The sequence below is a fragment of the Haliaeetus leucocephalus genome, unplaced genomic scaffold (genome assembly GCF_000737465.1).
Source record: "Haliaeetus leucocephalus isolate CR32 unplaced genomic scaffold, Haliaeetus_leucocephalus-4.0 Scaffold555, whole genome shotgun sequence".
NCBI lineage: Eukaryota > Metazoa > Chordata > Aves > Accipitriformes > Accipitridae > Haliaeetus > Haliaeetus leucocephalus.
The window spans coordinates 8,550,121-8,566,886 of record NW_010972991.1 but is presented as its reverse complement, the minus strand read 5'-3'; the positions used below and the strand labels follow the sequence as shown (position 1 = coordinate 8,566,886).

The following is a 16,766-nucleotide window of genomic DNA, read 5'->3' as shown; positions in this document are numbered from 1 at the left end:
AGAATGGGTGTGCTTTTGCTGAAGTTGCTGGAGTTGCTGACAAGATGGCTCACTCTTCTTAACAGCATGACATCTAAGTGCTACCATTTTTTAGCATCTTCTTCTGACTCTTCTGATCCCTATGTCCAGTAAGTTTAACTTCTATTGCTTGTTATACCTGTGACTCTACTGCTGCTGTCTGACTTTTCTGAAAAAACCTAAGCTGTTAGAAGAGGAAAACACTTAACGTCACTATTAGAACAGAAAAAAATGTGACTCCATGAGACATTTCAGCAAGAGCAGCTCTAAAATGGACTACAGAGCTTTCCACGGATCCTGTTGTGTGGTTATTACTAAGGATGGTGTACCACATCTATGTTGAAATTGCATTATTTCTGTGTGCTGTGCTAGTGCTGGAAAAAATCCAATGTCATTCCAACAGGTTCTGCCATGAGGTCAGGTGGAATACAACAGTACCTAATTTCTCTGCCCCTAGGGTATGTCTGACAGGATAAGTCCCCAATGCCAATGTGAGGCCACTTCACTTCTTTCATCTCCACCCTCTCCAGGCCTTGGTAATGCTGCATGTATGGGGAACTCTACTAGGAACAATGCAAGGATGGGGCAGTTTCTCATACATCTACTCATACTTTGCTCTTCCAGAAGATCCTGTTTTGGATTCTCCTACCCACTGACCCCCCTTCTCACCCTGTCCCTTTCCTATCTTGCATCCAAAGTCTAATGTGAACACCAAAGACTGCATCTCTGTGTACTTTGGGTTTTTCCATTCGATTCCACTAGATTTTCTGTGTGAAGCAGTTAACGCTCCTTCAGCTTTATTGATCAGTTTTCATTGCACAAAGAGGAGGACATAAAACTGTGTGCGACCTGCAGAAATCACATTTATTCTGTCTCTATTTCCCTGTCCCCTGCAGCTGGTTATTTAGGGCTTACATTAAAAGTGGAAACGTTGCCTTCTTATGTAGTCATTGTGCAACTCTTCCTTCCTTTCCTAGTCCTTCAAGTGAGGAAGACAGCCAGGAGAAGAATATTGTGCATGTTGAGATTTTTGTCCATCTCTCCATGGGGATGATTAGCAAAATACTGTCTCTCCCTAGATTTACAATTGTAAAATGAGATCAAAATCTGGCTCTTCGAGGGAAGTGTTACTTTTGGAATTGATCAGAAACAGCTGCTTTCAAAACCAGTGATGCTGGCTGGTTGTCATAATTCAACAATTGGTCTTAGGAATTTTACTTGCGAGGACAGGAGAACTTTGCTGAAGTATTGCTAAATAAGGTATCTACTAATCAAAAAAATATAGCAATGCTCCCAAATTCCTTGCAATGCCATGATAATCATTAGATGGTAATCTCTGACAAGGTTAAATCTAATGTTATTCAATGGCTGTTCCCCAAAGTAGATTCCCTTTTGGTAGTAAAATCATTATCTTACTGTTTAAACATTCAGGCTTTCCTCTCTATTTCACAGTTCATAAAGCACCTTTATGGTGTTGAGATTTTTTTTTTTCCGAACAGACAGAAGATGGTTTGTTTTTCCTGCTTTGATTAAATCCTACATCCCACAAGCAGTGAACCTGTGCTACTGCTCTACTGTTTTTAATTGTCTCCTTCTATTAAGATGCCAGCACTGTATGTCTTTCCTGCAGCCCCAGCACGATTTTGCTACGTGCCTGGCATCAGCGCTGTCGGGTCTGAGGTTAATGTGTACACCGTACAACTCATTAGCTGCACATTACTATCAGAGCCAAAAATCAACATGATATTGATCCAACAATATGTTTGGGCTTAGGACCGAGACTCAAAGGAGGTCTCACCAAAAGCAAAGGTCAGCAACTTGGCACAATTTTTGCTGTGCACAGAGAAAGCTTTTCTTCCAAACTATTCATCAGGGAAGATACAAATGACAACCAATATGGGCCTCATTAAAAACAAGAAGAGGAAACCCCTTGGAGAGGGAAAGGAGGCTCCCTTGCTATCAGTTTGGTTTTTTCCTTCAGTTCTTTCCTAAAGCTTTTATTTACGTTACAGTAAAGACAACATGGAGCTTAAAGGTAGCTGTGGGGCTTGGGGTTTACGAGACTTGTTAGACTAATTATCGTGATGCGCACTATCAATTACTGTCCAGTTAAGCAGAGAGGATAACTTTGCAGGCAGAAATAAATCTTCAGAACTGAAGGATCTGGGGGAAGGGAATAAAAGGATTTTTTTTTTCATCAGCACTATTATTTCTTTTAGTTAAAACTCCAGTGTCAAAACATTTCCCGTCTTAAAATAACTAAAATAAAACAGACACTAGTTTAAGAGTGGGAGAGAGGAGAGGAATGATACAAGAAACCTTTTCAGTTGTGGATTTGTTTCAAGTACAGTTCTTATGAGGATTTCACTCATAACACAAGCACTCTTGCCACAGTCAGGCCCTGAAACCAGTACTTCAAAATATGCTATTTTACTTATGGTATCATCATGTTCTTTCTTCCTTAGTAACCAAGGGTGTTGAAAATGCTATTGATACAACAACTAGGCTGTACGAGAAATACTTCCCTGCACACTCCAGAGTTAGTGAGTTGCAATATAATTGTCTAATGGCACATTTTTGTAAAGGCTGTCATGGTATTATGGGTATAATTTTATTTTTCCAGGATACGATAATAAGGTAAAAGTCTGGCGTTAATAGCCTTAGGAACCTATTACATAAACAGAGGTTGAGGATTAAAATTGGACTGTATTTGTAGAGTCTGTATTGAGTAAATGTCTTGCCACACTGAAAATTATAACACACATAACTTTTTCCTCTCCACTATTTTTTTTTAACTCTCCTATTCTTCTAAAGGTCAATCCCTCTTTCCAACAGAGAACACAGCTTCTTTTCAAGGTATTTTTAGAAAATCTGTTTATTTTTCTCTGTTAACAGTTGTTTGCCAAAACAGGATACAGGCATATATTTCTTCTGCTTGTATCAGCAGTGATACTCTCTTCTTCCGCAACACCCCTCAAACATTAACCAGGTCATCTGTCCTAAAAGCACTTGTGGGTAGAGACAACACACCTCTGATTGCAAGCTGAGTGGGCAAGCAGGATGGCACAACACTATGCAAAAAGACAGGGAAAAACCCAAATGTTTTCCTCTAAATTAGGGCATTTTTACTAGGAACGGCTCCGCTTTTGCCAGGAGACTTCTCCATGGGGATCAGCTGAGGGTCCTGGGGGGAGAAGGGCTGCAGGGCAGAGAGAAGAGGGGGGTTTTTATGGCCTATTCTGCTGCTTTCTAATCTATTTATTCATGCCATTAATCAAAAAGCTGAAATGGGAGTATCGTTGTGCTAGAAAAAAACCCTGATGACTGGGGTGAGAGGAATTCATAGCGGGCAGAGCCTGAAGGTCAACACGCCCCTAATGGGCCCCTCCATTCCCCTGAAGGTGATTTTTAACTTCAGGAGACAAAACCAGCAAATGAGAACACGGTAACTTTGAACAGAGAAAACACAGCTTGATGGGAACTTAATGTCTGGAAAAGCTAAGATTTTCTAAGATAGACAATCTCTTCCCTTTCAAACTTCTTACATGCAGCCAGCAAGCAGCAGAATGCAGACAAAAGAGCAAACAGCAGAGTGCAAGGGTGTAGCTCTTGCAAAACACTGTCTTTCTCAGTGCCCATTGTGTCACAGCGGTGCGTAATCAGAGTAGATCAGCCCAAGGGATGTAAGAATAAATCTGTTTGTCCCGTACAACTGAAGCGGGATCTAGGGGCTGGAAGGTGAGCTGGGTTTCCACAATGCTGCTCGGGTCAGTGCGGTTCATGGGGGAGATGCTTAGGGCTTTCTTAGCGCTCAGTCTGCATTTGCCTTGCTCTTTTGTTTCAGCTAAGTTTGTCCCAAAGCATTGCCTTAATGCCAGCCTGCCCATCCCAGATAACACACACGTCGCTCCACAGCGTCTCTGAACACCCGGGATGGGCTCCACACCTTCCCCAACCGACGTGCTGGTCTGCTTTCTCCCACCCTTCATCCCCCAGCTGGGCAAGCACAGGCACTCCCCTTTCCTACCCCACCACTGCTGACGTCCTACTTGGACCAGCAGAAGGAGGCAGAAACACAACGAGGCAGAGGGAGACCAGTTGCATTGGTGCCTAAGTGCTTAAAATAATTGGGAAGGGCACCCCGTGCTCCCCACTGATGGCAGGGCTGGATATGGGTTCCGGAGAGGTCTCTGCTTCCTTATGCAACACATGTTTTAAGGAGAGGCTCTTATTGCATTTACATCACATCTGAAAACCAAGGAGCATCGCTGTCCCCAATTCCTTCACTGTCTTTCTTGCAATATTTACTGTCAGAGGCTGAAAGAAAAAAGGAGGCCTTTCACCTGCTTCCGAAGGAAGGCGATCAAAGCCTTCTTTCACATCATACCTGTATCTTTCCTGCTTTTTTTCCAACTGAACTTGACTGCAAATGTGTTCAAACACGCGCTTTCAAACCCGCGAAGCCCTGAAAGGTGAGCTGATCCGGCACATGCGCAAGGGGAGGTGGACCCTTATGGAGACATCCAACTGCAGCTGCCAAGGTGAAAGATGGAGAGGCCTAATATCCTGAAAATTTAGCAAGATGTAGGAAGAAAATCCCTCATCTAACAAAATCTAGAAAGTCCCTCATCCAGCAAAATCCAGCCCAGCCAAGCAGCAGTTCAGGTTTGGGTTATGTAGAAGAAAGAGTTCAGCATCCATGCCGTGGGAGCCAGGACGTCCTCCCACAGCCACCACCCCACCACGTTGGAGGAACCGAGAGAAACAGCTCCCACAAGGTGGGGAGGTTTCCTTTCGGCATCCTCTCCTCCTTCCAAGCTACAGCCCATCATTTCCCCTCTCAAACCCTGCCCCGGGTTTGTCGGCAGGACATCTGCAGAGGTCCCTCTCGCAGCAGAGCCAGAGGCCACCACGTGGATCCCACCTGTGGTCCGTGTCCCCCCCTGCCCATGCAGGCACAGCTGCCAGAGCAGGAGTCACGTCTCCGGGCTCATGATTCCTCCTGATGCAGGAAGGGAGAAGTTAAATAAAACTCTGCAGCAGGATGACATTAAAAGGAGCTTTCTCATCATTCCTGGGGTTCATTAGAACAGCAATAGTAATATGCTGTATTTTATGGAAGAAGTTAAGTCCGTTGTTAGGACGGTTAGATCAAAACTGAGGCAGAGGGAGAGCGGATGTGATTACCTCCGCTGGGATCCGGCCAGAACTAACGCAGCCCTCATGGGAAGGACAACAGGACATGCAGGGCCTCAGTTTACACTTCAGCTCTATTTCTGCAAGAATAATTTAACACCTGAAGGCTACCACAGGCGCAGCGGTGCTCACTCACTATTTAACTGTGCTCCTTAATTATCTGATAGAGTGGTTTTCCTTCACTACAACCACCAAACTGTACTGCAGAAACACAGACTTTCAAGCTCAGGTCCTTCATGCATTTATCACCATATTCCTATAATTTTTCATGATTTATTTACACTTACTCTTCTTTTCAATCCCCTTGCACTGCGCGCTTCTGCCTGACTTAGATTTATCATTTGCTTGGCTCTCATGGGCATGGGAAGAAATAGCACGTGTGTTACAGATAAAGACTGGCAAAGCCTTTAACACAGTATGGTGAACGAAATGGCTGGTTTCAGCCTGAGTTTTCCTTAATGTATCTATTTACTGGAGGCACCTAAAGCAAGAAGAGAACAATGTTACTGCTGATGAAAGTGGCCTATGAAGGAACCTCGCTGAAGCTGGGAGAGGAAATTACTCTTCATGCTATTTCAGGTTTACGTCTTTCCTAAGAACAGTCTGATCGTTATCCCAGATAATGAAGACTGCTAATGTAATTAAGCGCTCTGTTGTGGTGTTTTACAAAGCAAACAAATAAGTTGCGGAATTAATAAGCTGCAAGGTTAAGTGACACAGGGCAAAAGCAGGACTCTTCATTTGGATGTAAGTGCTCCACAGCAAGTAATTAGCTGGGATTTAAAAGTACAATTTCTAATTTAGGGCACACAGAAGATTTTCCGATTTGAGGTATGTGTAATCTCCAAAAGGTCAGATCAATTTTAAGATTATGACCAGCTATATATTATCAATATGAGAAATCGGGTCTTTCTCCAATCACTCAAAACAGGAGGCCAGGACCAAATTGCCTTGCTCTTCTTCCTGGGCGTTACAGGTGTATAGTATTTCCAAACATGCCTAGATAAATAGTGAAGAAAACAGAGACTGAAAGTAAAGAACAAAAAAAACCCTGTAGAGACTAGAAATTGCAAAGGACACCACACTACAGGAATGTAATTTCCTTGCAAAGAAATTAGGCATTTGAGTAACAGTTTTCTTAGCAAATACCCATGTTTCTAGCAAGTTATTCATCTGGTTAAACCATACGCTGATTTGCACTGGGGTTAAGGCCCAGTACAACCCAAAGCTCGCTGCACTTTCAGCCTAAACATGCAATGGTACTCTCCAGGGCCTGAAGAAAGACCTGGGGAGTAGTATAACCCGGATTTTATTCCTGAACATGCTGCTGGTTCGGACTGTGCAGTCTGACGAGGCAGCTAGCCCAGAAGAAGAGTTATACGCTGGCTAACGAGGCAGCCCTGTTTCCCAATCCCTTCCCTCTTGCCACAGGCTCCCACTACTACTCTTGCACTGAGATTTGCATGTGTCATAAAACCTGCAGAAAGCTAATGCTACCCCACCAAAAGTAATAAGTTTTCTACCAGTATAACTATCTGATCCAGCTCAGGGTCAGACAAGCACTGCCACCACCGTGATGGGAGAGCTAAGGGGGATGGCAGCAGCCCCAACCATGGACATGCCAGGGTTTTTTAAATGCTGCCTAGCAGCTGCTGTGCTTCACAAGAAGGTGGTTAAAATCAGATATTCACAATGTTAAATAAAGGCAAAATGTTTTAACTACGTGACGGGCTGGTGGTTTTCTCGTGCAAAGACATTTTTAAGCTCACTTTTACAATTTGGAAATTATATGAAATTTTAAGATTGAAGCTTTTTTCCGTTCTTTGAAAACTCATTTACCTCTGATGAGAACAACAACGTGGCTCTGTTGCTGTCTACTTGTTTTGCTAACCAGCGAACATACTTCCAAAGGAAACAGTAAACCAGAAACATTTTCATTTCATACTGGGGGAAAAAAAAAATCAAATACACTCTCATGTCATTTGCCTAAATCTTGTTTGGACAGCTTGCACGGCTCACAATCTTGCTGTAATCATTCCCTCCTCTGAATTAGAGCGAGAGCAGGAAGATAAATATAATACTGCAATATATGCCTCGATACTGAAGAAGATCACTCTGCTGTGACATGCCTCGCACTTCAGCTCTAACACAATGATATGGTTATCTAAGGTTTGAGGAGACTGAACAGCCTGTAATATATTAACACACTTCTCATTTCGGAGATAGTGTCTGGAGCTGAAGAACAACTCCAATTCACTGTGCCACATTGGTTATTTCCCCTCCAATATTGGGTGTTTTCTCCCCTCTGATCCCCACACCAGGTTTGTGGGAGCAACGACACACTTACCCTGTGCAGGCAGAGCAGCGTGAGCAGGAACCAAGTGCTAGGGTTAAGATCTAGTGAGAAAAGCCCAGAGAGGCACTTTTTCTGCAGCTTCAAATATTAACATTATAAAAGACAACTTGCAGCAACTCCTATTTTTAAGTTTCTCAAAGGAGCTTTGAGATAATTTTAAGAAGCCCACTGCCTGTAAGACATTTGACATCCAGAAAGGAGAACAGTCTCTGGCTGCAGAAGCATTTTTTCTTTTCTACATTTAAAGAGTCACTGGCACAACGAGGACAGGGAGAGACGCAGAGCTCGGGGTTTCATTTAGGGTTGGTTTTTTTTTTAACTGACCCAGCTACAAGCCTGGCACCTGTCTACAGCTTTGGCTTCCCCTGAAACCAGTCATGCTTTTGCTTGTTTGGCCAACTGCTGAACTGGCAAAAGCTACCTTTGCAAAACCACTTTTGCCAGAACACCTTTCTGTGTTTGCGTTAGAGGCAAAAAGGTAGATAAAGCTTTTGCCAATGATATCTTGGTCTATTGGAACAGACATTACAAAGTGATAAAATAAACTACCATTTCCTCAGTGTTTTAGCTCTCCAGTGCAAGAGCTGAATTTGCTCCTCATGAAGGAACTCAACAGTAGGTGGATAAGCATGAGATGAAAAGCAGGCTGTGCTGAAGTCTAAAAAAGTGGGGGGGGAGAGAGGTGGAAAAGACATTTCTACAAGGATTTAAAGGATTCCTGGGAAGAAGAGGGGCAATTAAAACATACATGGAAAAGCTCCTCAGTTAGGATGGCATTACTAACTTCTTTTTTTGTCTTTGGCCACTAAAAGTATCTTTACAGGGAGCATTAAAAAAGGAAAGACCTGAAAAGATTAAAACCCACATGTAGCTGGGCCCTCCTGCTTAGCATGCTTGTTAATCCCACAGATCTTGCTGATACAAGAAAGAAAAGGTGATGGGGAGCACACACACTTCATTACAAACTGGTACTTGAAATTTCTCTTAGTTACAGAAAAGTTTTAGGATGCTGGTGACTAATATAACTCCCTAATCCTTGGCCAGCTTCAGAAACCCTTGCCATAAGGTCAAGGTCAGGACAAGGTTAGTGCCTTAATAAAAGAGGGAATATGGCATCGCTAATGGTTGCTTCTGGCTGTTTTTCTCCTTACCTATAACAACGCCACAGTGATTGTTTGCTTTCTTAAAGTGATGCAGACCGCTTTGCTTTACCTGTTGACAGACCCTCACTGCCCACCCCAGGGCACAGCCAGGGACCTGATGGTGGAGATGCAAGATGGATGTTTCATGCTGAAGAACACAAATTTAGGGCTGTCTTCACAGGGAAGTTCAATGAAGGTGGAAGAATCCTGTTAGCATGCAATTGCATAGTACCTTAGATAACCTACTATTTATTTTAATGTTACCTACCTGAGGGAGGCTCCGCTAATGAATCTATTTTTGTAGTACCATAAAGGTTGAAGTTTAGAGCTAAGTTTAGAGCAGAGACATATAAAAAATGTCAAACCAGGAAATAGCTTAATGAAAGCAGAGAGTAATCACAGCAAATTACAGTGAAATTTCTATGGGATTACATTTTGCATTCCCCAAACAAGCAGAGGAATTCATCTCACTTAGTGTCATTCCATTTTGCTGAGAATTCATTGTAAGGATAAGTATGCTATGTAAGTAACATAATGCAATGCCATAAAAGCTGTCTTAAAAGTTACAGTCTAAGATGCTTTTCAAAACAGAGTTCAGATTTCTTCCCTCTGCAGTCCCTGGGAAAATAGCAAGATATGCCACAAAACATCACAGAGAAAAAAAATTAATGGTAATATCAGGAGAAATACAAGGCACATGTTTGATTTTGTGGCTACTAATAATGAGGTCCCTTTCTGAACTCCAACGTTTAGAAACCAGCCAGCAGTAGATGTGGTAGGGAAGTTCACCCCAGGAGAAGAAAGCTGGTATTCCCCATGTGCTTCCAAAAATCACTGCAGAATTTAATCTCTCCCCACTGGCAAACCCAGGTTTTGCATGAGGAGCATCTAGGAAATCCCCTGTGGTCAGCACCTCACCTAGCTGCCTTGAACACCTCCTCTGAAACACTGCATATACAGTTTGCATATATAAACCTTCCTCTCCCACACTTCAGGTTATCTTTCTTTCAACAAGGCTTTACAGCCCACAGTCCATTAACAAAATAAAAGCAATTTCACATTGCTTTTTACCATATGTAGTGGTTTTCTCTATTTTTCAACACGTCTCCAACATGAGAAGAAGCTGAGAACTTTTGACCTCACTCTGTTACTATTGCACAGCTCTGGATGGTTAGTTTAATGAAAAAAACGTGTTGACTTTCGGGTAACAATGTCACTGCAAATCTCTCAAGGCTAATTCTTGATGGCAGCCACTGGAACGTGCACAGAGCCGCAGCCTGACCCTATTAATGGCAACACAAGTTTCACCACTAAATTCAGCAGGACCTTGAACCGGTCCATAATGAGTAACGTGAAATAAGATCTTAGTCCATAAGGCAAAAAAAAAGCAGAAAGAAGTGTGTGAACGGGATATTGTATATTAACTGTAAGGAGAGGAAATTAATAAACCACAAGCATGCCGTATGTCTGCTTAAAATTACCTGTGAATATTTTACATATAAGGTCTGTATGTTCTGCTACAGAGCAGTTACCCTTTCAGAGGACAGTATTTTGCAACAGAAAAAGCCTCTTATATACAGCATTTCTTAAGTTTATAGAAACAGATACAAAAGCAAAAACAATATTAAAGACCCCACAGGTGTACAATTTAATACTGTCAAAATTGACTTACAAATGCTTTGGTGTTTTAACCCCAAATTATTTCCCCAAATTTCCACATTTTCTACAGCACTAAGCCACAGAGTTGTGCTGTCCTCCCACTCTGCAAGCTTGGAGGGAGGGGCAGGAAAACATACAAAATCTGCCTAGAAGGTTTTGCAATCTTTGCCTCACTACAAGTGGTGTGGACTGACCCACATTTTGCTAAAAATTAATGGTGTGCCTTCTTAAAGCATGCTAGACAGAAATATGGCACCTGTGGCTCCCATATTTTCATCTACAAAATCCCAAATAGAGCTAAAACGTACAGTACTTTTTTCAGGGCAATGGCAGTCAGCTTTCCACACCCGTGCTGGATGCAGAGGTTGAAAGGGCAGTGTGTACATAGTGGCCGTTTTTCCACACACCTCAGCTGGAGAGGCAGAGATGCTCCGAACGGCCTCCCAGGCAATATCTGGATGGGAGGTATGTCTAGGCACAATCCTCATGCTGTTACCATAGCAAATACATGCTTATCAGTTGGTACAGTGCCTAAAACAAATTCTGAGGCTACTGATTTAAAACCAGATCATCTCATACTGATACCATCCCTGTGCATTCATGGGTTGGCTTTCCACAGGTCAAGAGATCCCAAACGACTTTCGAACTGAACACCAGCTTTTCCCTGTGGCATAAAACATTTTGAGACTCAAACTCTGCAAGACACAGGGTAAGAGTTGCAATTGCAAGCTCGGCCTTCTACAAAGATCAGCTCAAATGCAGCGTTACAATTAAAGAACAAGCTCCCAGGCGCAGCGGGGACACCACCTCATGACCATGTCCAGCTCCTGTGGCCAGGCACAGCAGAAGGGTGGACCATGGACCAAGTAACTGGTTACTTCCCAGGCTGGGAGTAGGAAGGTGACAACTCATATATGTGAACAGGAGACATACGGCAGGGGAGCTTGAGGCTGGTGTCAGTTTTTGTGACTCATGTCTCATGCCTGAACTTGACAGATCATGAGACTTTTCATCTCTCAGGAAAGTCTTTGCTAATTGGCATACAGAAGCGAAGACTCAGGGGACCTTCTAGTTTTTGGGGTTTTTTTTTAAAGCACAAAAATTGGCACGTTAAGAAAAGAAAGGTCTTCATGGAAAGCTAAATCAAAACCCAGAATCTCATTTAGCCTCTCCACTTCCAGACAAGGCTGAATTCAGGAACAAAGAGCAAGCAAGAAAGAGAGAGCACAGAAATGAAAATAAGAAAGTTTTCATTACCTTTTCTGCAAGCCAGCCTAGATGTCTAATCTCTCGACTTCCAGCAATCCCTGTTTTACCCAGCTGGTCTCTGACCTCTGCAATCACCCTGGGGATGAGCTCATTGACACTGGAGTGGATGGCATTGAACCAGGCCTGGGCTGTAGCCGAATCCTTACTCCTGAGCACCACGGTGTGCTTGGCATCAGGTGAATGAACTTCAATAAGTCTAGAAAAACGGGTGGGGAAAACGTTATGTTCACTCAGATACCATTAGGCGGCAAAATTTATTACCTTGCTTAGAGTTAGCAATCAGTTAAAAAGCAGAATGTCAAGACCTAGCATTAAAAACTTACCTTTACAACACCTGAATAGAGTAGGATCATCTTAACTGAAACTAGGCCTGTACTGGCATTTCAGTAAAATCCTTGAGAAGGGGCCTTCCCAGTGTTGATGCAACCCCACATCTAGCACATCAATAGGAGTTTCAAATATGAACACAAGAGGAGCATCCACACATTAACATTCACCAACACAGCAACCATCCAGAACTGCACGGGAGATGACTGCAGAGAAGCCAGGGATAAGCTGCTGCCTTCTTTAGCTTGGTATCACGGCACACCCGGAGTTTCTCAATGTGTTTATTTTACGCATACAGAGCTAAATGAAAACCACCTTCACTCCAAATGGAGGAGTTTTCTTAGGACTGTGCTGTGGTTTCTGTGACACCACTAAGCATCAACCAGAAGCCCACCGCAACTGGCCTTCTCCAGGAGTTACCAACCCCCTCAATGCTCATTTAGAGCCTGCTAACAGCGGCAACAAGAAAGCGCTAACTGCAACCATGTGATTGCTGCTGGCAGGCATCTTTTACAGTTTTCCAAACTCCTGTGGAGACTTTTTTTTTTTCCCCCCAAAAAACCATGCTTACTAGATCATCCTGTGGGCTTCCACCCTACCACTGTGGTTCAAAAAGCACAAATGAACACAGTTTTCAGGAAAATTAATCCTGTCCATCATGGTTATGGGACCTGTGCCAGCACCTTTGCTAACAACAACAACAAAAATGCTTTGAGAGGCAGCTGCAGCTATTTCAGCTCTGTTCTCAGTGAAGTTATTAGTTATTAGTGGTGCTTTGTGTGCTCTTTATAGCTTTGTGGGCCACTTTTACTTGAACATTTATTAAATAACCCACAAAGTAATAGTCTTAATGTAGCAATTATAAAACCAAGCCCTGGTCATTGCCCATCACTCAACTCCGTATCACATTTGTGCTTTTTCACTATACACGTACAGTGACTGCCCCTGAACATTACCGACACAAATTTGACCTGGGATCTGAGCCTAAGCACGTACTTCTGTCCTGTGTATTGCTGCCCGATCTCTGGGACACACAACGACTCCTTTCTGTAGCAGAAGGGTAATCAATTCAGTGGAATTTATTCAGGTTGAGGTTCAAAACAGTACTGTAATGCAAATATTTGTTATGCAATTAGAAAATCCTGCAATTTGGAGCTTAACTAACAATTAAGAAGTTTTAATTAATTCATTAAACCAGAGCAGAACCCAGAACAGAGGGTGACTTGATCTGCACAGCTCTCTGGGGCTTGGAGAGTGAGGACCGCTGGTCTCATGTTTGTCCATTTTGGGAAGGGGAGGTCTCCATGTAGACACTGCTCTAAAGATAGAAAAGGTCATGATTTTCCAAACTCAGCAGATGAACTGTGCAGGGTCCTAAATCACTGTTTGGATAGCTTAAAAAGTGGGTCGATTTTTCAGAAAGCGCTGAGCAAACACAATAACGCATGTTTCCTCAGTAAAGCTGCTGGAGCCCAGAGCTGTCTGAAATTAAAGGCTCTTATTTAGCCACTCCAGGATGCACCGAGGATTCAACTTCAGGTACCAAAAGGAAAATTCCTTGTCAGATGATGCAGGTCTGGTGAATAAGAAAACTATGTTTGTAGATAGGCACGTTCCCAAACACACTCTCATTTTTTCTGAACTGCGAGAAAAAGCTGTCTCCCTGACAGTCATGATTTAGCCATTTGTGTCAGATGATCATTACAACCATACACAGCTACCACACCCTGGTCTGTCTTTCTATCAGAAACACTGCCCTCCCACTGCCGTACGAACTTGAGTTTGAACTTCTTCTTGTAGGCAGCTACCAATGGAAACAAACTATACAGACTTGGCTTTTCAAAGTACGTTGTGGTAATCAGGGAAATGTTGCTTATTACTTACAGAGCACTTTTTGGCAGGAGATCTCACAGCATTTTACAAATGAGGTCAGTGACAGCATCTCCATTTCACCACCAAAAAAGTGGAAAGGTGCATAACCCAGACAAGGCAGGGAACAAGCCAGGAGCAGCACTCAGGATTTTCTGCATTCCACCTCCTATTTTCATACTTCTTTTAAAGACAAAAATTATTTGGACAGCACAGCAGTATTGTGCTGGTTTTGAAAAATGTTAATTCACTGTATGGATTGTGTGAAACAACGTTCTTTACAAAGCCTGTGGTTTCTACAAGGGAACTCCCACCTCCAAAGTCGCTGCACATCGTGCAGTAAAAAAAGTGCTGAACAAGGACTATAAAGACTCAGAAGCATGTGCTGCTTTTTCAGATGCAAAGGAACAGCAGCAAACTTGTGTAATTTCTTTTTAAGTTAGAGTTGTAGCAGGCTTTGGTTTAAAAATAAATTATCCAGAGCTGAAAGAGCTTCCAAATGGCAATGCGCTTCCCTCCAATTTGGAAAATGCTTAAATTCTTACTTAAAGCAAGTGAATTAACACACAAACATGTGTTTTGCTGCTTGGGCCTTCATCAAAGTGTACTTCCTCTGTCCTCTAAAATAATGAACATTTAGACAGCTCTTAACAATTCTGTTTAAGGGGTTCTAAACTATGTATATTCTAATATATACACATTCTACTGTGATAGCAGTTGTTGTGGTTAAACCCCAGCCAGCAATTAAGCACCACACAGCTGCTTGCTCACTCCCCCTGAGTGGGATGGGGGAGAGAATAGGAAGAGTAAAAGTGAGAAAATTCGTGGGCTGAGACAAAGACAGTTTAATAGGTAAAGCAAAAGCCGTGCACGCAAGCAAAGCAAACCAAGGAATTCATTCACCAGTTCCCATGGGCAGGCAGGTGTTCAGCCATCTCCAGGAAAGCAGGGCTGCATCACGCCTAATGGTGACTTGGGAAGACAAACGCCATCACTCTGAATGTCCCCCCCTTCCTTCTTTTTCCCCCAGCTGTATATGCTGAGCATGACGTCCTATGGTCTGGAATGTCCCTGTGGTCAGTTGGGGTCAGCTGTCCCAGCTGTGTCCCCTCCCAACTTCTTGTGCCCCCCCAGCCTGCTCGCTGGTGGGGTGGGGTGAGGAGCAGAAAAGCCCTTGGCTCTGGGTAAGCACTGCTCAGCAATAACGAAAACATCCCTGTGTTATCAACACTGTTTCCAGCACAAATCCAAAACACAATCCCATACAAGCTACTATGGAGAAAATTAACTCTATCCCAGCCAAAACCAGCCCATCAATGTATATATTCTAGTAAACATATGCACACACACATACTGAGCCATGCTTGCAAAATGTCATCCCTCAGTGACTTCTTATGGGGCTATTTTGCGGACTGCTTGTCAGTCATCAAAATTTGATGGTGATGCACTTACTGCATAAAGTAAACTGCATAAAGTCTACCTCATGCCCTGAGCTGAGTGACAGGAAGATTGGACAATACATGCTACACTTCTCAAAAGTGAGTTCAAAACAGGAATGAATGCTGCTTTAAGAGCCCTGAAACTCAGTCCTTTTATCCACAGCACTGGTCCAGCCCAAGCAATACATCTGCAAGCATTGTTCCTGTGCAAGCTGCTAGGTAGGGCATCTTTTTTTATTCATACCTTAAGGACGAAAGTCTAAATCCTCAACTGCCTGAACTCTGCTATTGGCTATTGCTATAAGATCGGGGCACTAAACTATCCTTAGGAAACCAGGCTTGCAGATTTCCACTAAAGATCCAGGACTCCTGTCTCTGCAGTCAATTGGGATGGAGATTCTAAAAGAAACTTAAAATCTTCCTGGAAACCCATGGGCTCTGACCGCAATCAGATGCTGAAAGCGCTGTGTCCCTATAAACTCTTCCCTTTTCTGCCTTTCAGTCTACACTGCTTTGATTCACCAGTCCATTTGGATGATGCTTTTTGTATAACAGCTGACTGATTGCATTTCCATATTTTTTGAAAAGCAAAAAAATACCAGTGACCTTAGTAAACTCCAACACTAAAGCACTTTAATGTTTCCAGCAGTCCAGCCATTGTAGCTTTGATTTGTTCCTTGGCTAAACTGACCACCGCTTACTGACTTCTGTTATCTGCAGTTCAGTGATAAAGTTCCCTTAATTCCCCACTGAATTGAAATATTTAGGGCAATGCCACAGCTGTGTTTATTCTCACACTCCACCACAGTTATGTAAATACTGCATATGGAGCTGTTTCTGATAAAGCCTATACCAACCCAAAGGGATTATATGTTAGCTCTAGATGGCTGCCAAGATGCACGGCATCTCTCCAGCTTGGCAATGCATATGAATGATATCACATTTTCTCAGAGATCATTTGGCAAACCTTATAATAAAAGAGTAATTTTCTCTCTCCTTCTCAAAGAGTCCCACTGAGCCGAGGAGTGTTTTCAGCATCCCCTTCTCTATCCGCAGAACATGGGGGTGCCACAAAACCCGGTGCCTCCAAATGCCATAACCTTGCATGTAAGAGGCGAAAACTCCCTCCCTTGCTTCATCATCCAGAGTTTTTACTTTACAGAGGATCAGAAGAAGTGGAAAGCAAATGTTTGATAGACCATACTCATTCCACATTTGATAAGGCCTCTTTCTGTAGGAGTGTTCATTATCTAAGAAATACCTTTTATCAAATCTATTGAAAGCACTTCTCCCACCAGCATTGGCTCAGGACCAAATCAGGCACTGATTTACACTTTATGCCTCTTCCTGGGTCAGATTATGCATTCAGTGACTGATTAAAGTGTGGAGTAAATCCCTTGAAGTTAATGATAAGCTGGAGCCAGAGTTATTTGAGTCCATCACGCTACTTTGATTTTGCACCGGCACAGCCAGGAACAAAACACTCTGCCA

At 43.0% G+C, this 16,766-nt stretch overlaps 1 protein-coding gene across 1 annotated transcript in view; it reads right to left on the bottom strand.

Annotated features, from left to right (window-relative positions):
* Positions 1–16,766, bottom strand: part of SNTB1 (syntrophin, beta 1 (dystrophin-associated protein A1, 59kDa, basic component 1)) — a 116,230-nt gene that overhangs the window by 28,608 nt on the left and 70,856 nt on the right. The window contains exon 3 of the mRNA XM_010576962.1: positions 11,629–11,836. Within this exon, the coding sequence (XP_010575264.1) occupies positions 11,629–11,836 (208 nt within the window). The remainder of the gene's footprint in view (positions 1–11,628; positions 11,837–16,766) is intronic.